General features: G+C 42.5%; 1 protein-coding gene across 5 annotated transcripts in view; it reads left to right on the forward strand.

Annotated features, from left to right (window-relative positions):
* The first annotated feature begins 11787 nt into the window (after positions 1-11787).
* Positions 11788-24833, forward strand: part of WWOX (WW domain containing oxidoreductase) — a 1109212-nt gene continuing 1096166 nt past the window's right edge. For 2 of the 5 annotated variants that reach the window (XM_049864761.1, XM_049864762.1), the window contains exons 1-4: positions 11788-12228; positions 15900-15964; positions 16858-16915; positions 21697-21875. In XM_049864761.1, the coding sequence (XP_049720718.1) occupies positions 12122-12228; positions 15900-15964; positions 16858-16915; positions 21697-21875 (409 nt within the window). In that variant the 5' untranslated portion in view covers positions 11788-12121. Of the gene's footprint in view, positions 12229-15096; positions 15118-15899; positions 15965-16857; positions 16916-21696; positions 21876-24833 lie in introns of those variants that run through there. The other 3 variants (XM_049864763.1, XM_049864764.1, XM_049864765.1) reach the window with 3 other exon arrangements.

A 24833-nucleotide genomic window follows, 5' to 3' on the forward strand; every position in this document is an offset into this window, starting at 1 on the left:
TAATGGTGTTACTAACGATATAGTCCTCACAGGGTTCTTGTGAGAGTCAATGCGTTAACACATCTAAAGTGTTTATTATTGAATTGGGCACAAAGTAAGACCTGAATGATACTGGCTATTATTTTACATCTCTTTAACCCAGTAATAGTGGTTTCTCTGCTTAGCACAGAAAAGCACATAATTTCTTAATGATTTTATATTGATATAGAAAACCAAAGGAAGAGCAACAACAGAGTCTTTAGCAATACAGTTGATTCAGATGAGTACTGAATAATGGATAAGACATATCTTGTAGGGGCAGACAGCCTTGGTTCAAAGCTGAGCTCCATCACTTACAATCTGTGATAAGTTAGGAAAGAGACCTAGCCTTTCCCTATAGCCATTTCTGCATTCGTAAGTGAAGAAAATAAACATCAGTTTCACAGAGCTTCTCTGAGAATTAAATGGTATTTTTTGTTGTTGTTAGGGGCCATAGAGTTGGTTCTGACTCAGAGTGACCCCATGTACAACAGAATAAAACACTGCCCAGTCTTGCGACGTCCTCACAATCATTGCTGTGTTTAAGCCTTTTGCTGCAACTACTGTGCCAATCCATCTCATTGAGGGTCTTTCTCTTTTTCGATGACCCTCTACTTTACCAAGCATGATGTCCTTCTCGAGGGACTGGTCCCTCCTGATAACATGTCCAAAGTATGTAAGACATAGTTTCGCCATCCTCCCTTCTAAGGAACATTCTGGCTGTACTTCCTCCAAGACAGATTTTCGTTCTTCTTGCAGCCCATGGTATACTTGGGAATTAAATAATCCACATAAAAGATTTTAACACAGTGCCTGCAACATAATATCAATTGCTAACAGCTATTTTACTTTTTTTTTACGTTTATTGTGTAGCAGGCTCCTCTCTAAGCACTTTGCAGGCAGGCACTAGCATTATCCCCATTTTTCAGAAACAGAAACTCGTGTGGAAGGAGGTTACCCAGCTAGCAGCAGAGCCATTCTTGCACACAGGTATTAAGCTGCCACTGGGTTATACTGCTTCCAACTGGATTGTAGGGCTATCTTTAGCAGTCCTTAGAGATGTAGAAAGCAGCAGGGACTAAGAGTAGGACAAAGATGAAAAGATTAACCCTTTGCCATAGACTAGATTCCAACTCATGGTGACCCCATGTGTTATAGAGTAGAACTGTACTCCATCGGGTTTTCATGGCTGTGACCTTCTGGAAGCAGATCACCAGACCTTTCTCTTAAGGTGCCTCTGGGTGGGGTCAAACTGTCCACCTTTAGGTTAGTAGCTCAGCACTTCATCATTTGCATCACCCAAGATTGAAAAGAGTAGGAAAATGTAAAAGGAGGAGATTTGGAGCTTGAAAAGGGAGGAAATAAATTATTTTCATGTTTTCACCTACAAAAACACCCACTATGAACAGGTGGTGAAAAGGAACGTTCAAATGTAGGTCTGTTAAACTCTGGAGTCTGACACCCTCACCACCCCTGACCTCTTCCCATCACACACACACATGCACGCACACACGCACGCACACAAACAGCAGTGAGGAACACAGCTAGTAGGTGTCTCTCTGATCTTTATTGTAAGAATTTGATCATGCATCCAAACACCTAGTCCACGAGGGGATGAGAGGGCAGGAAAATGACTTTTTGCATGTGAGCCATTTGATTTCTGGAAGGTCAACAAAGCATGCTTTGTTGCCTATTGGAACTAAATCAGGCTGTTTAAATCCCTGGTCGCTACAAATATTGTCTCTTGATTTATGAAAAAATAATAAATGTATGTTGATTTAGATTAGCACAGCCTACAAAATATATACATGGCTTGGGCATTTTTCCCCCCAAATTCATTTTAGTGTGGCCTTAAAGAATATAAAGCACTTGAAATAATAGCAACAGTAACAATGACAATGACAGAGATACAATAATTACTTTTTTTATTGAGTGCCTGCCCTGTGCTAGGCATTATACTAGTAACTTTCTTTTCATTATACTATTTAATTTTCTCAAAAGCCTCACCATGGCAGGCTTCCGATTAAAGATAATAGAGTGGACACATATATTTATAACTACTCTCTCCTGAAAGCCCCGTAAAATGACAAAAAGGAGTCCTTTTGTTTTGTTTTCGTAAGTAATAAAGACAAAAGGAGCAGGCGAGAAGATTACAGCTAGAACATTTTGGAATCTGGAAAGCAGAAGAGCATGTGTGATATAACTTCTTGGATTAGGTTTGGCCCAAGTGACAGAAAATCCAACTTAACAGTGATTTAAATACATGAGGTTTATTTCTCCCATGTAAATATGAAAGTGGGAAGTAAAAGTGGGTATAAGAGTTCCATAAAATTGTCCAGAACCTAGGCTTTTTCCAGCTTTGTTCACCTCCCTGGGGTGTGACTGTCATCTTATGGTCCAAAAAGGCTGCTGGAGCTCCATTCGTCACACCCATTTTTCAGCTATCAGTAAAGCGAAAAGGTAGGGGGAGGGAAGAGAGGCATGCCCTTCCCTTTAAAGACACTTCTCTTCTAGGTTTTTATAATCACATGTCTTTTACCCATATATCAATCTGTATTAGGGATTTTTTTTTTTTTTATTAGGGATAGATGCTATCTAAGCTTAGTAAAAAAATAAGCTTAGTAAGCTATTTTAATGTCTATCTTTATGATTAACCAGAGTCTAGTGAGCTGACTTTTATTAAACAAATGCTGTACTTGAAATCTTTTCAGCTTTGAAGTCTGAAATACCTAGCACTGTGCTAACCACTTATTAGGAGTGCTGACTCCAGGATTAGCTGTGGGAATAACTGTGGGCATGCAATTTTATCTCCTTTAGTCTTGGAGTAAAAAAAAAAAAAAACCTGTTGCCGTCGAGTCAATTCCTGCAAATGAGGGAGGTACAGCCCTCTCTCACTGGTGGCTGAAATGATGAAATGAGATGATGTATAGAAACGCAGGGCAGTGTAAGTACCCTCCCAAATGTCAGCTTACTTTTATTTCCTGAGAGTACAACACATTGGCAAGGAGTGGTGAGAATTCTTAGTTTGACAACAGTATTTTACAATTTACAAGTTCATAAACATGCTTTCTTTTGGTGCCTGCGGTATATATAGTGCAGCGATGAAGAGTCAGAAAAAATGAGGTTCTGGTCCCATAGTACCACTTCTCTGATTTGGAAGCAGTTTTGCCTCTCTAAACCTCAACTGGAGTCCCCGGATGGTACAATCTCAGAAGAAAGGCCTGGCGATATACTTCCGAATAATCAACCGTTGAAAACTATACGGAACACAGTTCTCTGCACGCATGGGGATGCTACAAGTTGAAATCAGCTCAAGGGCAACTGGTGTAAACCTCAATTTCCTCATCTTTAAAGTGGGGATAATAATAGTATCTACTTCATAGGGTGGCTGTAGAATTACATCATTCCTAGAAAGTGCTTAGCATAGAGCTTGGAACATAGTAAGTGTTCAATAAAGAGTAACAGTTCTTACTCTTCAATAGGGATTATTATTCCTATTTTCTAGATGAAAAAAACTGAAGTTCTGGGAACCACAATGACTATAGTAATAATAAGCTATCATTAAATGAGGCCTTATTATGTGCTTAGATAGCAGACCTTGTTTTCTAGATATGGAGATATAGAAGTAAACAGTGGCTGCCAACTCTTTTGTGTTTAATAAACTTTCATTAATGTCTTTTGTGGGCATAGGTCTATGCTGGACTTCATGCTTGATGCTAGAGACTCCAACACGAGTGGAGTTTGGGACAATTCTTAATCTGATGGTTCTTACAGGTGATGGAGGGACAGAGCTATAGCCAGGCAATTTCAACATTACACGCTAAATGCTATGCTAGAGGGAAGCTTGTGATGCTATCTATGGGAAGACAATAGGAGGTTGTATTAGCTACTGACCGCTGTGTAACAAATTGCTCCGAACTTACTGGCTTTAAACAACAATATATAATTGTTACCTCACACAGTTTCTGAGGGTCAGGAATTCAGGAGTGGCATAGCAGGGTGGCTATGGCTCAGGATCTCCGGTGAAGTTACAGTCAGGATATTGGCTGAGACTGCAGGCATTTGAAGATTTGAGCAGGGCTGGAGGATCTGTGTCTAAGATGGCTCGCTTACTTGGCTGGCTGGGTGATGCTGAATACTAGTAGGAGGCCTCAGTTCTTCGCCACAGGGACCCATCCACTGGTTGAGTGTCCTCATCTCATGGCAGTTGGTCTCTCCCAGGGCCCGTGATCAAAGAAAGAATGAGGCAGAGCCTTGAAAGTCACACTATGTCATTTCTATAAGATCCTAATTGTCATATGGGTCAGCCCTACTTAGTGTGGGAGGGGACTCCGTAAGAGCAAGAATATGAAGTGGGAGGAATCATCAGGACCATCTTGGAGCCTGGCTACCACAGAGGTCATTTAGCTCTGTCTAGGAGTTCAAGGGAAACCCTGGGTGGTACAAACAGTTAACATGCTCAGCTGCTAACTGAAAAGTTTGTGGTTCAAGTCCACAGGTGCCTCAGAAGAAAGGCATGGCAATCTACTTGCAAAGAATTAACCATTGACAGCCCTGTGGAGCACAGTTCCACTCTGACACACACGCAGTCACCATGAGTCGGAGGTGACTTGACAGCAGCTGGTTTCTCTCCAGAGTTCAAGGAAGATTTTCTGAAAAAGGGATGCCTCTCAACACCTAAGCTGAGAACTAGGATTCCCAAAATGGAGCCCATGGACAGAACTCAAAGAGTCTGGGAACTTGGATGGGGAGAACTTGCATCTTATTTTTCATCAACCCTAACTGAAAGCTAGCGTTTCCTTCAATTATGAATGTAAGAAACCAACATGAGTGATACTAGCAATACCTGTGACTTTGCTACAGTAAAAATCACAGATGTTTTCTTATCATATTACTGTTACTGCAGAAATTTTGAAATGTTCTTTATGCTAATCAGTACTTTAAGATTATGGCGATTGTTAGACCTGCCATCAGTTCTTGATATTCAATGCATGATTAATAAAGTACAGGTATTATTATATTAACATTTTGCTTTTAATATTTTAATAATATACTAGTATTCTTTGTAATTCAATGTATTTTATTGCATACATTTAAAGACATTATTCCGAGAAAGGAACTATACGTTTCACCAAACTGCCAAGGAGGTCTATGATAAAAAAAGAAATTAAGAACTTCTGGTGTCAACGGATAGTAGGAGTTACCCAATTAAAGGAAGGAAGAAAGGGCACTACAGGCAGAGAGATTTCCATGAGGCAAGAGGCAGGCTACTGTGGAACTAAGCTCCTCAAGTATGAAGGGGGGAGAGGAAGTAGATGAGGCAGTCAATACAAAGATAAAAGAATTTAAATGAAATACCATGATGGTAGTAAAGGCCTGGGTAGTGCAACCCTAGAAAATGCTTTGTTTTCACTTGTGTATTTAGTTAAAAATGATTTCTTCTAGAATACATAATCCATGTACAGATTACAAAATCCAACGTGTATGCAGTGAAAGTCTTGTTCTCATTGTTGCTGCTACTATTCTGGATTGTTCTCTAATTTGGAGGCTACCACAGCCACCACCAGTTTATTTTATATCCTCAGGGATATGTTTTTATGTAAGGGAGTAGTGCTTAGATTTTCATTTTTAAGTAGCTCACTCTGATCAAGGCTTTATGGAACAGCTGTGGGGAAGGTGGAATGCAATAGTAGGAATGTCAGGGAGTCTGTTACTCTTTACTTTCTAAGGGAATTTACCATAAATCTGCTTGAGGATCCCTCCTAGTGCAAATAAAACAATTAATTTGGTTGACATATTCAGGGTTCTTTTTGCACCGGTCAAGGGAGGGCAGTACAGCGTGATGACTAAGCATACTGTACTGACTTCAGAACTGACAGAACTAGGAATGAGTCTCTGTGCTATCATTTGCTAAATCTTTGCTATATTTGCTCAACTGAGCCTCAGTTCTCTCCTCTATAGAGTGGGGCTAATTATAGCCACTTCCATGTATTTGTCATGGTGTTTTTATGTGATAATGGGTGTAAAAAGCATTGTATCATGGTCCATGCTTTCAAGTCGGGTCTAAAATCAGAGTTGTGCTTCACCTGTGTATTTTAAGGTTCTTACAGTCCAGTTCTGATCACTAGTAACAACAATGATCAACAACAGTAACAGCTAACACATACTGGGGGCTTACTCTGTGCCTGGCACGCTGCTACGTGCTTTGTAGTCATCACTTTTGCTTTTTCCTTCTGGCACACCTGTATGTGCCTGTCTTGCAGGATCTGGGGTGAATCTTGGCTTCCAGGGCCTGGAGTCTTTGGAAGAATTCATTTGCAAGATTGCCACAGCCATGGATCAGAGCGACATCTTCGAAGCTTTGGCTGCCAAAATAAGACACTCTAAACAAGTGGTTGAAGACTTTAAGCAGGATGGCCTCTTCTCTGCAGTTTTTGAGTGACTGGGCACAACAAGACTGCCACCTGGGGGTGATTCTTTTCCCTGCAGGACAGAAAGTAGCCAGGAATGAAATTAGGCTGAAATAAATTTTGCGAATACTGACAAATTAGCAGTTATGCACAAGAGCTACATTGAGACACAGGGCCTTTAAATATAAATTAAACAAATGAAGTTTCCAAATGTAAGCGCCTAGTTTCCAGTACCTATTGGCAACAGGGAAACCCTGGTGGCATAGTGGCTAAGTGGTACTCCTGCTAACCAAAGGGTCGGCAGTTCAAATCCGCCAGGCGCTCCTTGGAAACTGTGGGGCAGTTCTACTCTGTCCTGTAGGGTCGCTATGAGTCAGAATCGACTCGAAGGCACTGGGTTTGGTTTGGTGTTTGGTATTGGCAACAGATGGGCACCACAAGGGGAAAGGCCTACCTGTGGCCCAAGAAAATGGGCATTACTTAGCCTTCAGGACTTTCAAAATAAAATAAAATCCCTCCGTCCCTCTTATGTTTCAGAAAATCAAGTTCATGGTCTCTCACAGCTGTAAAGGACTTTACAAGTTACCTAGTTTAGTGGATCCCAATCTTTTAGATTTCACACAATAGAGAAAGACTTTTGTTTTTGGTATTTGTGTATTATTTTAGTGAGGTGGTTTAAATTGCGATGGTCACCTTTCTACTTGTGTCAAGAAGGTCACTTTAAAAATTAACAAAACAAAAACAAATGAAAAAACACTTGCCATCCTATCATCATTATTTCATAAAAGATAGAATATTTTAACACTGAAAAAGTTGGAAATAATGCCCAAAGCTTCTGTTTGTCCCCTCCCACCCCTGTCCTAGCTCCCAGGGGTCAGGCCCCACTGTTAGATGGTAGAGATAATGAAGCTTTTTCCCTCCAGCCTGATCAGAGCCCTGGTGGCTCAACAGTTGAGTGCTCGACTGCTGACCCAGAGGTTGGCTGAATGAACCTACCTAGCGGCTTCACGGGAAAAAGACCTGTTGATCTGCTTACTTAAAGATTACAGCCAAGAAAATCCTATGAGGTAGTTCTATTCTGTCACATGGGGTTGCTATAAGCTAAAATCGACTTGAGGGCACCTAACAACAACCAGGAAAACGTGGTAGTGTGGTGGTTAAGAGCTACGTCTGCTAACCAAAAGGTCGGCAGTTTGAATCCACCAGGCACTCCTTGGAAACTCTATGGGGCAGTTCTACTCTGTCCTATAGGGTCACTATGAGTCTATGAGTTGGAATCGACTCGATGGCAATGGGTTGGAACAACAACCTGCCTGAGAGGTGAAACTGGCTTCTGGCTGTTGCTAGTCTCTCGTTGTTGCTAATCATCAACCCCTATTTGTCTTCTCAGCTCTTCCATAACCTGCAATGAATTCCAAATGTGGACACACTGGAGTCTCTTTGCCTGATTGGACCCTGGCAGGTACATTAATAACATGTGTTGACACATTTAATCTTATAATAACACTATGAGGTAGGCACCACTATTATTTTCCATTTTTCAAAGACTCTAAGGGAAGTTAATTGACTTGACCAGGGTCACACAGCTTGTAAGTGACATTAATCAAAAAATCAAACCCATTGCAATCAAGTCAATTCTGACTCATAGTGACATTATACCAAAACAAATCCGTTGCTGTTGAGTCAGCTCTGACTCATAGTGACCGTATAGGGCAGAGTACAACAGCTCCACAGGGTTTCTAAGGAGGAGCTGGTAGATTTGAACTGCAGACCTTTTTTTGGTTAGCAGCGGAGCTCTTAACCACTGCGCCACCAGGGTTCCCATAGTGACTTTAACCCCCCCCAAAAAAAACAATCCAACCTGTTGCCATCGAGTCGATTCTACCTCATAGTTGAATTCCAAAGATAAATTAGGAAACCCTGACATCTGGGCTCTCCCCTTCCTTGCCTACCTATAAATCTTGATCTTAATTTCTCTTAGAACCCTCACATCATAGTTCTTTGTGTGTCTGTTGGTGTTATCCCAATTGACTGTGATTTCTGAATATAGCGAGTGTCTCATTTTCTCAATATTTTTCCCTCTGAGACATAGTGTATTTTTTTTTTCCACTCATATGTTTGAATGAATAAGTGAAATACAAACACACCTTTCCAAATAAGACCACATAGACCAGAAAAGAGTTTTTCCTAAAACACCTGTTCATCATTCCTCTTTGCTGGTTATCTCTTGGTAAAAAAGGTTAACAGAAGAGCCTTTATTGGGGTGTGTGTTTAGTGTTGGGAAGGAAATGACCACCATCCTCCTGGTAATGAGAATAAACTAAACCAATGAAGCTTTAGAAATGTTAAGGCAAAAACTTGTGCCCACTGCATATGTTTTTTTGAGTAGTACCAAATTTTGTTTTCAGCAAAAAAACAACAACAACAAAAAAAACCAGTCTTATGTTCATAAATTGTCAGATATTGCAGAAGTAATAAGAAAGCTGAAACGTAGAAATCCATAATTTGTCATGAGTTGGGCTGATAGGGCCATCTGGTGTCTAGTTGTATAACCACACTTTTTTTTAATAGTGTGAGCCAGTTAGCTTTTCAAAAACAAACCACTCTTTAGACTTTCTTAGGAGTACATTTTGAGGAGCTTGGCTCATTCCTGAATTTAAGGTTCCTCGAAACCATTATAATCGTACTATATAAGGGCCTGCCCTTTGATAAACCTTTTTAAAAGCAAAGTCAAAGCTATATGCAAGCTAGAAGTTATGGATTGGGGGGGGGAGGGGGTGGGGGAGAGAATGGAGGCAAAACTATGAGTAAACAGAGGAAGAAAGTAAGGAGAGAACAGAAAATGTGGCCCAAGAGCAAGGGGATTTGGGGGGGTGGGGGTGGCAAGAGACCGTGAAACCCATGAGAAAGAAAAAATGGGCCTGTCTTTGGGATCCCTCAGGCCCTGCTAATGTTATAGTTCATGTGTACAACCATAAATTCTTGAATGAGTCTTTAGTTTTTGTGAAGTCAAAAGAATACCCTAGAATCTGGCATGGTAATGCTAATCCTCACAAGTCCCCAAATGCCTGTATATCTTACTTTTTAAACCTTCTGATAAAGGCCAACAAATAAGATGTAAGGAGAGGGGGAATCAGATGAGGTCATGATAATCACTTGGGACCATTACTGGTGTCTGGGCCACCCACCCAGACTCCCTGCTGGCCCATGTCTCTCAGCTGCAGAGATGGGCTAGAAACTCAAGAGGCAGGTGTACTGGAACAATGCTACGGAACCTGTGGCTAAAACCAACAGGGTCCAAGTACCACTCTGTAGTCTCCTGTCAGAAATGGGCTCTTTGCCCCCCACGTCCCCATGGTGATCCCATGTATTTCAGAGTAGAACTCCTCCATAGGGTTTTCTTGGCTGTAATCTGTACAAAAGCAGTTTGCCAGGGCTTTCTTTCTCATAGCCACTTAGTGAATTCAAACCACCAACCTTTAGGTTAGTAGTTGAGCAAAAACAGCTTGCAGGACCCAGGCTCCTCTGGTCAGGGGTAACCCAAGATAATTATCTAAACAGTCAAGTCAGTCTTTGAGAAGCTGAGCACTGGCCACAGATAATGATTGGAGATACTGAGGCTAATCAGTTTGGCCCCATTCACCTGCCTTCCCACCACCAGGGGCCTTTAAGACCTAATTTCCTATTCATATTAAAAGAATGAGCGGGCTTGGGTAAGGTTGGGGGGTAAACCGGGGTGAGCAGAGGAGCAGCAGATTAACATACATATGTATTTATATATATAAAATGGCTTATTTAAATACACATGGATTTGGGAAAAAAATCATGTTTCGATAGGTTCGAGGTGGGATAGCAGGTCTGTTAAAATTAAAATGTGATTTCATTTAGTTAGATTTTGATTGGGCAATTTCAAAGGAAAGCAAGAAGTCTCTCAAGAGCATGCAAGCAGGTATCTAAAGCAATACCAATTTCAGGACTCAAAAAGACAAAAATAATACTGCTCACTTACAATACGTATTATTTTTTTTTCTGATACAGGCCTGTATATTTCTGAGACCTAGGCCAGAGAAATCATGGTCAACAGATCTCCCTGTAACACAGGGCTGGGAGCCAAGTTGCAAAGGGGGACTGTTCTGGAAAACTCTGTAACCAAGGCCTAGTTGAAGATATGCTTCAGGTTTTTTACACAGGACATTTGTAGGATGCTTGTCAGTGCTCCAGAGCCCTGATAGTGTAGTGGTTAAGAACTTAGCTGCTAACCAAAAGGTCTGCAGTTAGAATCCACCAGCTGATCCTTGGAAACCCTAGAGACAGTTCTACTCTGTCCTATAAATAGGGTCACTATGAGTCAGAAGGGAAACCCTGGTGGCATAGTGATTAAGTGCTACGGCTGCTAACCAAAGGGTCGGCAGTTCGAATCCGCCAGGCGATCCTTGGAAACTCTATGGGGCAGTTCTACTCTGTCCTATAGGGTCGCTATGAGTTGGAATCAACTCGACGGCACTGGGCTCTGGGTTATGAGTCAGAATTGACTTGATGGCAATGGGTTTGGTTTGGTTTGTCAGAACTCCAAGAGGACTTGAAGAAGCCTGCTTTGTAAATTTGAAATTTTGTTTTTAATTAGGGTTGATTCATAAAGGACCACCCCTAAGTGATGAAGGAATCACATTCACTCATTTCATTCATTCAATAAACGTGTAGGTCCAGGCATTTTACTAGATGTTAGTGATAAAAAAGAAGCCTAAGATACGATTTCTCTCAGTGTAGTGGGGAGTACACAGATAATTATAATGCAGTAATAGTGTATCAACTGCCCATATTCCCAGCTCTTGGCTTTCTAGCTGTGCATCCTTGGGTAGTTAGCTAACACCTCACGAAGGTGTCCCATACATGACAGAGTTAGTCTGTGAATTTCTAACCAGGGACCCGATGTTAAACGCTCGATAAATGTTAGTTATTAATGGAATCACGCTGAAGAGGGACGAGACTTCTGTCAGACTGCCTGTCACCTGAAAACGCGGGAATTTGCATTTTTAACGTTCTCCAGGCGATTTATAGGCCCAACAAAGTTTGTGACTCACACACAGCCTGGGTGATGGAGAGCCCGGGAAGGTTTCTCTGAAGGGGCATTCACTCTTCATAAGGCCCTAAAACAAGAAAATGCTGCAGTCCGGCGAACCACCCTCGGAATCTTTTCCTGTTGGCGCCGCTTTCTAGCACGGGTGTGCCTGGACTACATCTCCCAGGATGCCCCATTGCTAGAGCTCCCGCAGGATTGGTCAGAATAACGCGGAAGGGATTACGCTCTCCCAGCAACGGGTGAAGCCCTGGACAGTGACAGGATGCGCACGCCCCTTCCCTGCGGCCTGCAGCTTGACGAAGCGCCACTCCATTTCCAGAAACGTGGAGCGTTCTCCGGCTTTTAATTCCAGCCGAATGGCCGTGCGACCTCCTAGGTGCTTTCACCACGCTTCTCCTCGGGCCCCGCCCATTTTCGCTTGGCAGTTTTGAAACTCTGGAGACTGGATTGCAGCTACGGAGTCAGCTGAGCGACTTTGGGCGGCGCAGTGCGCAGGCGCGAGCGGTCGGGGAACAACGCGCGCGGCACTCGGTTGAAGCGGGAGTTTCTGGGTGAGGAGACCCGGCGGCAGGCGACCCAACGAGTGGGTGACAGAGCACCTCCTCACACCGCCATGGCAGCCTTGCGCTACGCAGGCCTGGACGACACGGACAGCGAAGACGAGCTGCCTCCGGGCTGGGAGGAGAGAACCACCAAGGACGGCTGGGTTTACTATGCCAAGTAAGGGGGCCGCAGTGGGCGCCGCCGGGCCAGGACGCACCTGGAACCCGACGGCCTCACGTGCCCGGCCACTCCACTGCCCTCGCACGCCACCTGCGCGGCACCGTGGGCCTGCGTGGCGAGGGCGGTGCAAAGTGGAAGTAATTGCTGGAGAGTTTCAGCTGAAGGGCTTCGCCGGTCCCGAGAAGGGGCTGGCCCCTCTTCTTGAGCCCTGGGTCAAGCGAGGGTCACCTGGCAACGTCAGGCGCGCCCTCTGCTGTCCAGGAGGCAGCACTGCACGGCGCAGTGGTGGGCAAACTGGCCTTATCCAAAAACAGTAATACAGAAGATAAAACAACGTGCAGAAGTCCACGTCCCTCCTCGGGGGTCTGGGGAGGGGGCCTGGGAATATGTACCTTTTAACAAATGCCTTACAGAGTTTCATTATCCTTTCCTGGGAAAGTCCTGAAAACGCTCGCAGACCCTTCAGAGTCTTAGCACCATCATTTGTTTTATAACCTTGGGCAACTGAAAAAAACACTCTCAGTTTTCTCATCGGTAAAATGGGTTGCTATGAGGTTGGTCCAGGCACTGTGCGTAAAACACTTAACAGAAGGTGTCTTAAATACTAATAATAAAAGTAATAAATAATAACTGTTAGCCTTTCCCACTGTCTCTGCAGCTAGGGAGTGTCTTAAGTACAAATACTGAGTCTCCACAAGGCCCCTCTTTTATTACACTGACATGGGTGACTGGTCTTGACTGGTTCCCATAGCTGGAAGGTACATCTTTCCAGACCTCTGCTGGGCGGTCTGGTCTTTGACCTTTCCTAAGCCTGGATTCTCAACAGTCCCCTTGATCTCTCCTGACATGTGTGAGTGTCTCTGGCCTTTCTTTTCCCTCCTAACTCTGGAAGGGCCACTAGTCTTTCTCTTGCGGGTTGGGAAACTTTGATAATGTGCATTCACAAAGATTGTCCTTCAAGTCATTTTTCCAACATGTTTTCCTTTCACTGCAGCAGGGCCAGGCCCAAGGCCAGGGCTGATGGGACAGAAGCTGTAGCTCCTATTGAGACCTTGTGGAAACCCCTTTTCCAGCTTTACCCTTTTCCTGCTTACCAGGTCACCTTTACTGATGCCCCATGTGTACTGAGAGACACCTTGCATGGAACCCCCACCAGCCTGGGGTCTCCAGGGAGAGGCAGTCATCCACTGTTTCCAGGGTCTTATCAAGTAAGGGGAGCTCTGGGACATTCACACCCACTGAGGGCAGACCTCCCGCTAGAGAGAGCTAGCCAGTCCTTTCTCCCCTCCCTGCAGTGGTCTAAAGTGGCCCTTCTGTGGCAGATGGGTGGAGGAACAAGGTGCCGGTGCTGGGGTCTTCCTGAATCCTTCCCACTCGCCCCTTTTTTTCTGCCCAGGCCTCTTGGCTGCCAGAATACAGCCAGCCTTTCCCTGTTGAAAGGTGGTTCTTTTCCACAGGATGCTCGCCTGGGCTCTTCTTCCTCACTGTGAGCTCTAGATCTCTGTGCCAACTTACAGAAACTATGCTTAAAAAAATCCAAAAACTTGGACGAGCATACATGAAAGTGATGTTCATATAATGTAGTATAAATGTAATTTTGATCCCTTTGGTTTGAATTAAAATCACCAATAATTATTTCTTTAAATGACAAAAAGCTTATTGAAAAAAAATGAAAGAAGGCTTCTATTTAAGGAAGATAACACTTTGGGGACTTGTTATAATTTACTCTTTATTAAAAACTTACTTTAGGCTACAATTAAAAAGAATAACTTTTAATTAATTTTTACATGTAAGTCTTCACTTTGAAAAACTGTGTGGAAGGCATAGTTCTGAGCTCTTCACACATGTTAGCTTGTTCAGTCCTTTCTATAACCCTGAGTAGGTGTCACCATAGGGATGCCTGGTGGTAGTGTTAAGCCCTCAGCTGTTAACCAAAACTTGTGAGCAGTGTGAACCCACGAGTGGCTCTACAGAAGGAAAGACCTGGTGATCTGCTCCTGTAAAGGTTGCAGCCTAGGAAACTGCATGGGTCAGTTCTACTCTCTCGCATGGGGCCTCTATGAGACGGCACCTAACAGCAGCAATATGTGTTACTATTATGTTCATTTTACTGATGAGGAAACTGAGGCACAGGGAGGTTAAACAGTATCTTCCAGGGCATGCAGCTGGTAAGTGGGAAAGCCAAGCTCCGGAGTCCTCAACCACAAAATTACTCTCTTCATTTAGACCCAAGGGTTCTGCCTTCAGGGCACCTGTGCCCCTCAGGACAGATGTGTGCCGCAGGCTGCAGATCTGAGCCCTGTGTTCCCCTGGCAGGAATTTGAGGTCTATCTCTGGTTGTTATTGTCTTTGAGGGGGCTGGGATTGGGGATTACTGTCCAGTGACTCGCTTGTTCCTGTTCCAGGGAGCAGGTGCCTTAAAGATCCTCAGGGCAGACTGGAAACGGCCGGTGTAAGCTGAGAAATTGAATTAGGCAAGGGCCTGCTCACTCCGACCTGGTGTGATGCTTCCTGTCCTGCAGGTCACTTGGTCTCTCTCATCCCTTTCGCTTGTCTTTTTCCTGATCCCGCCCTCTCTGGCCCTGGTTTCCCATTGTCACCCTCACCACTGTTGGAAAAATGACCTCCTCCCTTCTGGCTCCCATGAGGCCGTGGATTCTGTCTCCTGTCATGTGTGCTGACCATTTCATGACTCTGTATCTCTGCCCCACCAGGCTGTGAACTCATTTGTTCATTCATTCAATTGTTCCTTTGTTCATCAAGTGTTTCTTGAGTTACAGCCATCTGCCAGGCACTGTCCAGGCTCTGAAGTGAATGAGTCAGAAATCCCTGTCTTCATGGAACTGGCTGTTGGAGACAAACAAGCAGGCAGACGATATCATTTCAGTTAGTGATGGGGCTCTAAAATAAATCAAAATATAAGCAGGGCAAGGAATTGGGTGGTGATGGGGTAAAGCTGGAGTTGGGTGGGGATGAGTGGGTTCCCTCTAGCTAGAGGGTGAAAGAGGCTTTCCTGGAGGAGGTGAACTTTGACTAGAAACATGAGAATGAGCCGGTCGGGAAGATCTGGGGCAGGAATATTCCAGGTGGAGGGAACAACAAGGGCAAAATCCCTGAGGCAGGAGTGAGCAAAGTAGGGTTGACGACAGGCAGAGGCCAGCATGACTGAAGTGCTGGGGGGCACTGGCAGGCAGTGGTGGGACACGGGGAGGCACATGCCCTGTCCTGTGAGTAAGTGAGGTGTGGGAGGATAGAAGAAACTACACTGACATCAACATCAAGTCCTGCAATATGATTTCCTATTGATGGAAGATCGTAGTAAGATTGAGGCCTTTCTTTCCCTTCCCTTTCCTCCTCTTTCCTCTTTGTCTTCCCTTTTCTTCCTTGTCTTCTTTTGTTCCTCCTCCTCCTTTTCCACTAGCCTATTTTTTTTTTTTTTTTATAGAGTGAGGCTTTCAGGAGATTTTCACAGGACTGCATTTCCTTACAACTCGGAGAATTTGACCTGATGTAAACAGTAAAATTTCTCTTCTAAATATTTCTTCTCCGAATGTCTGGCTTTACTACTTTTAAGTGGTAGTATAATCTGGGAGGGAAAACATTTAAAGCTACTGATTATTTTTTAGAAGTGTGACTCAGCTATTTATTTTGTGGATTTTTTTTAACAGTCACACTGAGGAGAAGACTCAATGGGAGCATCCGAAAACTGGAAAAAGAAAGAGAGTAGCAGGAGGTTTGTATGTTGTTGTCATCATAAAGCAAAGAACCTTATATTTAAAGCATTAATTAGACAGGTAACATGTCACAGGCAGGTGACAGGTCACACCATGTCACTCTGGGACAGCTCTGTGTAGAGAACCATCAAGGAACTTATAGGATTTGGCAGAAGGATGTTATGAGATGTTGGGGTGGAGTAAGAATGATTTCTTAATGGTCTTAAAAAAAGAGTTAAAATAATTAGAGTCCTCGACCCATGTTTTCTGTGGTCTGTTTGTAAAATTGTTCTTGATTTATATCACGGAATTAAAGATACCAGTATTTTATGGGATTCCATAAAGATCTCCATGCCTTCTAGGTGCTTCTTTTTGCAAATGGTCGATCCATGGAATAGAAGTATGAGAAGGTCCCTGTCCTCAAGGGCTTTACGGTCCAGTTGAAGAGACAGAATGTAAACATGAAAAAAAAAAAAAAACCCAAAACCTACTCAATAATATTGCATAAGAGATGCCACAAGTCATCATATGAACAGTGTGTTGGGTGCTATCCATCTCGATGTGTGCTGTGAATTTATCCAATTGAGAATTGACATTGATTGGAGCATCTGGGAAGGTTCACAGCAGAAGCAGGAGCTGGATGGAACTTTTAAGACTGAGCAAGAATGAGATAGGGTTTTCTTTCAAAGCAAGAGGCACAAATGTGTGGTCCAGTTGGGGTAATGGGCCTTGTGCAACGGCCACAATCAGATCACATGACCTCGGGGCATTGAAACTAGTTGGTCTGGTGGGATAGGCTTAGAGGGCTGGGACTAGCCAGGCATGGGCCTCTCCCTCTTTCCTGGGAATCCTGGGGAGAGGCCTTCCATTCACTCTGCCACACGTTGACCTATCAGCCTTTCCTGTGTTTCAGACTTGCCGTATGGATGGGAACAAGAAACTGATGAGAATGGACAAGTGTTTTTTGTCGAGTAAGTGTCTACACAGAAACTAGTCTTGACCATCTAGCTTTTTAGTAGATTTTAAAAATTAGGAATGCACACTGACTAGAAAAATTGGGAAATTAGAAAAATATGAAGTACATCATCATAATGTTATTGGCAGGAATAACTGCTCTCAACAGTATTTGGAGTAACTCTTCCAGTTTGTTCTTCATGCACTTGTTTTCTTAAAAACAAATGAATGAAAAAAAGGGAATTTACTATCTGAACTGCTTAGTAACCGGCTTCTCCCACATAATGTATCATGAGCATTTTCTCATATTTTCCAAGATGATGATATTTAATGGCTATAGGGAATTTTGAGGAGCCCTGGTGGCGCAGTGGTTGAGTGCTCAGATGCTAACCGAAAGGTTGGCAGTTTGAGCCCACCAGCCGCTCCCATGAGAAAAGACCTGGCAGTCTACATCCTTAAAGATTGCAGCCTTGGAAACCCTATGGGGTGGTTTTATCCTGTCCTATAGGGTTTTTTTTTTTTTTTAATAGGGTTACTGTAAATCGGAATCGACTTGATGGTAACAGGTTTACAGAGCATGTATTTTGTACAGATATACTATAATTGATGTTGTTAAATTCCTGTCTTTGGGTGTCTATAATTATAATATTTTGGGCATCCTTGTCTCTAAAGGAGCCCTTATGGCAAAGTGGTTAAGAGCTTGGCTGCTAACCATAAAAAGGTCAACAGTTCGCATCCATGAGCAGCTCCTTGGAGACCCTATGGGGTAGTTCTCTTCTGTCCTGTACGATTGCTATGAGTCAGAATAGATTTGACGGCAGTGGGGTTTTTTTTTTTTTTTGGTCTCTAAAACTTTTTCACCTCTATGATTCTGTCCTTGGAGTAAATTCCAATAACAAACAAGAATATTAACCACTTATCGAGCATATAATGTGAGCCAGGCAGGGTTCAAATAACCTTATATCTGCACTATGAGCTCATTCAATCCTCACAGTAACCCTAAGGGGTAAGAATTATTATTATCCATGGTTTGCTGCAGATGACACAGACCAGGGAGGTAAGTGACTTGTTAATGATCCCGCAGCGAGTAAGTGGTAGAGCCAGGATTTGAACACAAATGGCTGCTCCAAACTCTGCCCTCTTGACTAGTCAAGAGGAGAATGAATGTTTGAAGTTTTCTTATTTATGGAGTTAGGATTTGTTAGTTAATAGAAGTTGGTTTAAGCAGGGAGTTACTTTTTTAGGAAAGGTATGTATGTAACATATACATTTTATTTTAACCTTCTGTTAAGATACACCAAGCTTTTGTGGTGGGACCAGACTTGCTCTGACTATGCATCTGGTGCTTGGACTGGAGGGTGGTCTTTCTCCCCAAAGCATAACAGCCTATCGTAGCATACCCACAGCATAGCCTCTGCAATTTCCAGTTTCAGTTTCTTTAAAGTTGAGCAAAAACTTACCTTTTCAAAAAATCTGAGTGCTGACTCTTTCTGGATTTTTTATGACATTTTTCTAGTGTGTTCAGTGTACCTGATTGAACCAAAAATTTTTTTTAGCTGCTTACCTTTGAGACTTTCCAAAGCATTCAGCTTAGTTTTCATAATACGTTATACAGTGACACTTTATTTTCACCTCATATGGTAATAGTTCTGATGGCATAAGGACTTTTGGAACAACCTAGTGAACTCTTGGTACATAGCCAGTATTGAGAGCAAAAGGACCATGGGTTGTGTGTCTCCCAACTGCTATGAGCAGCCACAGGGAGAGGAGACTGTCTGGCAGGCTGAATGTCTGCAGTATAATTGTTATCTCCTATTAATTGGTAGCACAGTGGTTAAGGGTTTGACTGCTTACCAAAAGGGTGGGAGTTTGAATCTACCAGCTACTCCTTGGAAACCCTGTGGGTCAGTTCTACTCTGTCCTGTAGTATTGCTGTGAGCCGGAATTGACTCAGTGGCAACAGGTTTGGTTTATTAGTTTGTAAAAGTTTTTCTTAGTAAATTAAGGATATTAGCCCTTTCGTTATATGTTGCAAATTTTTTTTGCACCCACGCTTAGGAAGTTATTCACCTGAAATGGGTGTTATTCTTAATTGACCTACAGCAGTGGTTCCCAAAGTTTGGTTCCTGGACGAGCGGCATCAGCCCCTGGGAACTTACTGGAAAAGCATTTTCTCAGGAATATATTATTGGAATTTATTCCATCCCAGACTTTCTGAATGAGAAACTTGGGGTGGGGCCCTCCAGTCTGTGTCTTAACAAGCCCTTCAGGTGATTTGAGGAGTCCTGGTGGAGCAGTGGTTAAAGCACTCGGGTGCTAACTGAAAGGTCAGTGGTTTGAAACCACCAGCTGCTCTGTGGGGAAAAAAATGTGGTAGTCTGCTTCTGTAAAGATTTACAGCCTTGGAAACCCTGTGGGGCAGTTCCACTCTGTCCTATAGGGTCGCTATGAGCCAGAACCCACTTGATGGTGGCAGGTTTGGTTGCAGTAGTTTGAGAATCATTGATTTTCTGTAGAGCAGGGGTTGTTAGACTTTTTCTGTTACGGAACAGATAGTAAATATTTTAGGTTTTGGGGGCTGTATTGTTTTGGTCACAACTGCTCAACTCTGCCATTGTAGCATGAAAGCAGCAATAGACAATATGTAAATTAGTGGATGTAGCTGTGTTTTAATAAAACTTTATTTACAAAAACAGGTGGCGGGCTGGATTTGCCCTCTTGGACCATAGTTTGCCAGCCCTGTTCTAGTGCAGAGGAACAAGCAAGGACTTCCGAGTCCAGCTAGAAGTGGGTTAAATCCTAGCCCCTCTGCCCTCGTCCTTAGCCCCCACCCCAGCTAGTCACCTAATCATTCTGAGCCTGTTGTAGTGGTGTGTTGGTAAATGTTTAACAACCAGCTCTTTAGAAATAAACTTTGATTTGTTTTCATGAAGTAAATGCTTCTACCATAGCTGATTTAGGCTACTAATGTGAAGTCACCGTGGAGCAGGGAAGAGATAGGCACATTTGATTCTAGTGAGCCAGGGTGAGCTGGCTTCAGCACACCGCTGCTGTAATGTCTGCGAATGACATTGGAGTCATCATGCTTATCTGGCAGGCTATGATTATAACTACAATAAAGAGTGGCTTGTTCTTATGTCTTAGTATTTTTTGGGTAAAGAGTACAGATTTTTAAACTAAATGTAGTTTTATAAACATATACGTGTATAATAATATATATTTTAATATGTAATCATGTATTTTTTAATTGTATATATAGATAACGTGATATGTGCACATATTTATTATATACGTGTGTATATGTATGGAGCCCTGGCGGTACAGTTAACCACCAGGGCTCCTTAGAGCTCAGGCTGCTAACCAAAAGGTCGGCAGTCTAAATCCACAAGGCACTCTGTGGAAACCCCATGGGGCAGTTCTACTCTGTCCCATACAGCTGCTATGAGTTGGAATTGACTTGATGGCAACAGGTTTGGGTTTGATTGTATATATTTTGTTCCATTTGTGTGTGGGGTCGCTGTGAGTTGGGGGCTGATTGCATTGCAGCTAACAACAACAAAATATATATTACAAATACATACTGCAAATATGTTTTAAATTCTGAAATCTTACTTATCGTTATTTCTGGAGAGTTTTTAATAGTTTTTAAGATGTTTCGAGATGTATTTATTCGAAATCCCAAGAATACGTTTAAAGTGTAAAAAATAAATTGTTACATAAGGAGTAACCTGTTAGTCCATATGTACTAATGTCCTAGTCATCTAGTGCTGCTATAACAGAAATACCTCAAGTGGATGGTTTTAACAAAGAGAAATTTATTCTCTCACAGTCTAGTAGGCTACAGGTCCAAATTCAGGGCATCAGCTCCAGGGAGAGGCTTTCTGTCTTTGCTGGCTCTGGAGGAAGGTCCTTGTCATCAGTCTTCCCTCCGTGTGGGAGCTTCTCAGGAGCAGGGACCGTGGGTCCAAAGGATGCACTCTGCTCCCAGTGCTGATTTCTTGGTGGTATGAGGTCTCCCTCTCTGCTCGCTTCTCTCTTTTATATCTCAAAACAGATTGCCTTAAGCCACTACCTGATCTTGTAGATCTCATCAATATAACTGCAGCTAATCCATCTTATTAACATCGTATTAACAGGGTTTCCACCACATGGGGAAATCACATCAGATGGCAAAATGGTACACAATCCTACAATGCTGGGAGTCATGGCCTAACCAAGTTAAGACGTATTTTTGGGGGACACAGTTCAACCCATGACAACCAATATATTTCAATATCCCTTTTATAAGATTTAGATAAACTTCAAAATTAGTTCAGTGTTAAAATGAAAATCATTAGAATTTTAGTAGCTGGCTAGTTTTGTACTTATTTAAGACGCATAATTCTGAGTTTTCTTACTTCTCTACCAATCTTAGGATGGTGTACAGGGCTAAGTGACTTAACTGGAGATCTGCTAAAAACAGTGGCTGACAGATCTTATAACCACATTTGCATGAATTAAAAAAAAGCTTTCTCAAGAAGACTTCTATGAGCTCTAAGGCCGAAAGGCAAAGGTTATCGTATGTTACTTACAGGTAATTCTCTAGAATGGAATTCAGTGACTATCTTTCCAGGCAGGAGTGTTATCCTTCAGGATGCCAGAAGATAAAGAGGCCCATTTCTTTTCAGTGCTAAGAATAAGTCTCTTGGTAAATGTGAAAAAAATGAGGTTTTTCTGAACCAGGAGATTTTTTTATAGTTCTGAATGCTTGTGTTCATGCTGTGGGTTAATGTAAAATACTTTCTCCTTTTCTTTGCAGTCATATAAATAAAAGAACCACATATTTGGACCCACGACTGGCATTTACTGTGGATGATAATCCGACCAAGCCAACCACCAGACAGAGGTATGATGGCAGCACCACCGCCATGGAAATACTCCAGGGCCGGGATTTCACGGGAAAAGTGGTCATCGTCACTGGAGCCAATTCAGGAATCGGTAGGCTGTTACAATGATTTTATTTTTTATGTGTGTGACTGCTGTAAATGAGATCCACATAAATCTAATGCAGTGAAATTTTTAGGTAGTAGCAATTCTGTAATTTAAAAATACATTTATAGCCCTTTTCAGCTGCTGTTTCGTTAAAATTATGACCTCTCTTTTTAAATCCCGGTGTTATCATGGAAGGCTCTGTTGGAGCTGACCTTGAATTCTCTAAAAGCTGAACACTCAGCAAAAGGTTGTGGCTATTTTGGTATTCAAGAATTAGAGACAACAGGCTCAGCTTAAGAGTTTTTGACCTGGTCTGTGTGGTGTACGGACATATTCCAATTACCTGGGTTATTCAAACCAAAATTGATTGGTAATGGAATATGGGCAACGACAACGTATCATGACTTTGGAATAAAGGATACTGCAGGTTTTGATTGGTCACTAAGAATATCATTTTCCTTAGGGAAAAGGATCATACTTCTTTATAAAATTGGAGAATTAATTAGTCCTTGGCATAACCTCTGAAGTAACCCTCTGAATTGCTCGAGTTTAGTTACAGTGATGACTGTGAGGTAGGTTGCTCAGTGGGGGAGGAGTTCCTTCCTCTAGCAGGGCTCCTGAAACATCATAGGCTGGTAAAGAAGCAGAGGCAAAGCAGATGGTACCATAACGCCCTGTGTGATTTTGTTTGTACCCATTTATATCAATATCTTAATTAGTAAGAGCCAAATGCTTTTAGTTAGGATATGCATTTTCAGAGTAATTTAGGTAAAAAACATGAAATTGCATGGACTGTTTTCTGTCAAGTTCTCTGTGTCTGATTGTCCCCCTGCAGCCCTCATAACTCCACGTGTTGGCCATTTCTCTCCTGTGCTTCTATCTCCTCACCCCTTTGTGCATAACTTCCATGCTTTCCCTTTGCTGCCTTCCTTAATTTTGAATGACCGCTTCTTCAGCTTTCTGGAAGCATTCCCTAGCATCATCAAGGAAGCACAGGAGATGAGAGTGCATTCTTTTTCTTTTAATAATTTTTATTGTGCTTTAAGTGAAAGTTTACAAATCAAGTCAGTCTGTCACATATAAGCTTATATACACGTTACTACATACTCCCATTTACTCTCCCCCAATGAGTCAGCCCGCTCCCTCCTTCCAGTCTCTCCTTTCGTGACCATTTTGCCAGTTTCTAACCCTCTCTACCCTCCCACCTCCCTACCAGACAGGAGATGCCAACATAGTCTCAAGTGTCCACCTGACACAAGTAGCTCACTCTTCATCAGCATCTCTCTCCAACCCATTGTCCAGTCCCTTCCATGTCTGATGAGTTGTCTTCGGGAATGGTTCCTGTCCTGGGCCAACAGAAGGTTTGGGGACCATGGCTGCTGGGATTCTTCTAGTCTCGGTCAGACCATTAAGTCTGGTCTTTTTATGAGAATTTGGGGTCTGCATCCCACTGATCTGCTGCTCCCTCAGGGGTTCTTTGTTTTGATCCCTGTCAGGGCAGTCATCGGTTGTGGCCAGGCACCATCTAGTTCTTCTGGTCTCAGGATAATGTAAGTCTGTAGTTCATGTGGCCCTTTCTGTCTCTTGGGCTCATAATTATCTTGTGACCTTGGTGTTCTTCATTCTCCTTTGATCCAGGTGGGTTGAGACCGATTGATGCATCTTAGATGGCCGCTTGTTAGCATTTAAGACCCCAGACGCCACACTTCAAAGTGATATGCAGAATGGTTTCATAATAGAATTTATTTTGCCAGTTGACTTAGAAGTCCCCTTAAGCCACAGTCCCCAAACCCCCACCCTTGCTCCACTGACCTTCGAAGCATTCAGTTTATCCCGGAAACTTCTTTGCTTTTGGTCCAGTCCAGTTGAGCTGACCTTCCCTATATTAAGTATTGTCCTTCCGTCACCCAAAGTAGTTCTTATCTACTAACTAATCAGTAAATAACCCTCTCCCACCCTCCCTCCCTCTCTCTCACCCTCCCTCCCTCTCTCCCACCTCTCGTAACCACAAAACAATGTGTTCTCCTCAGTTTATACTATTTGAGAGTGCATTCTTAAAGGATTAATTATTGTATAGTACAGGGCCTAAAATTTAGTAGGCTACAATCCCAGAGCAGAACTTTTGACTGCACTTATCTATCAGGATAAAGAAGCAAATGGAATTTAAAAAAACAAAAAACTGGAAGATTTATTTAAAATCAACTTTCAGACATCATCCTAGACTCTGAATATGTTCGGCTCAATTGTCTGAACCTCTGCATTGGGATAAATTCTATGTAGTTGTTATTGATGTCAAAACTCATGATGCCGTATTAAAAATAATGGCCAGATCTTCAGTCATCCAAGAAGCAGTATATCGTGTTGATTATATTGACTACTGTTGTGGTGAGGATGTGAATAGACTGATATCAAAACAAAACAAACTCGTTGCTGTTGCGTTGAATACGACTCATAATGACCCTTTAGGACAGAGTAGAACTGCTCCACGGGGTTTCTAAGGAACGGCTGGTGGATTTGAACTGCTGACCTTTTGATTACCAGCTGAGCTCTTAACCACTGTGCCACCAGGGCTCCAATGGACCGATATAGTACAGAGTGATTAAAAAAAATGACTTAAACAAGCACCTAAATAAAATATCTTTTTTTTTTTGATATAACACTCAGTTAACCAGAAAATTAACTAAAAGATCTCATTCCCTTAATCTTCTGGCTAGACTGTTCTTTAATTAGTAAAAATTTTTTTGCCATGTAATTCTTTGGTTATTTTGCATGTAAGTGTTCATACTGTGCTCTGCTGCTAGATAACCTTTGAATGTGGCTAATATTCTTCCAAAGGTTTGTAGCACCAGGCTAATATAGGAATAATAAAGTGGTTCAGAATGTAAAAAGAACTGCATTTAGTTAGATATTTAATTATTATAGAAAGAGAAGGAGATTCTGAAACATCACAGAATAAATGTGTTA

The sequence above is a fragment of the Elephas maximus genome, chromosome 21 (genome assembly GCF_024166365.1).
Source record: "Elephas maximus indicus isolate mEleMax1 chromosome 21, mEleMax1 primary haplotype, whole genome shotgun sequence".
Classification (NCBI taxonomy): Eukaryota; Metazoa; Chordata; class Mammalia; order Proboscidea; family Elephantidae; genus Elephas; species Elephas maximus.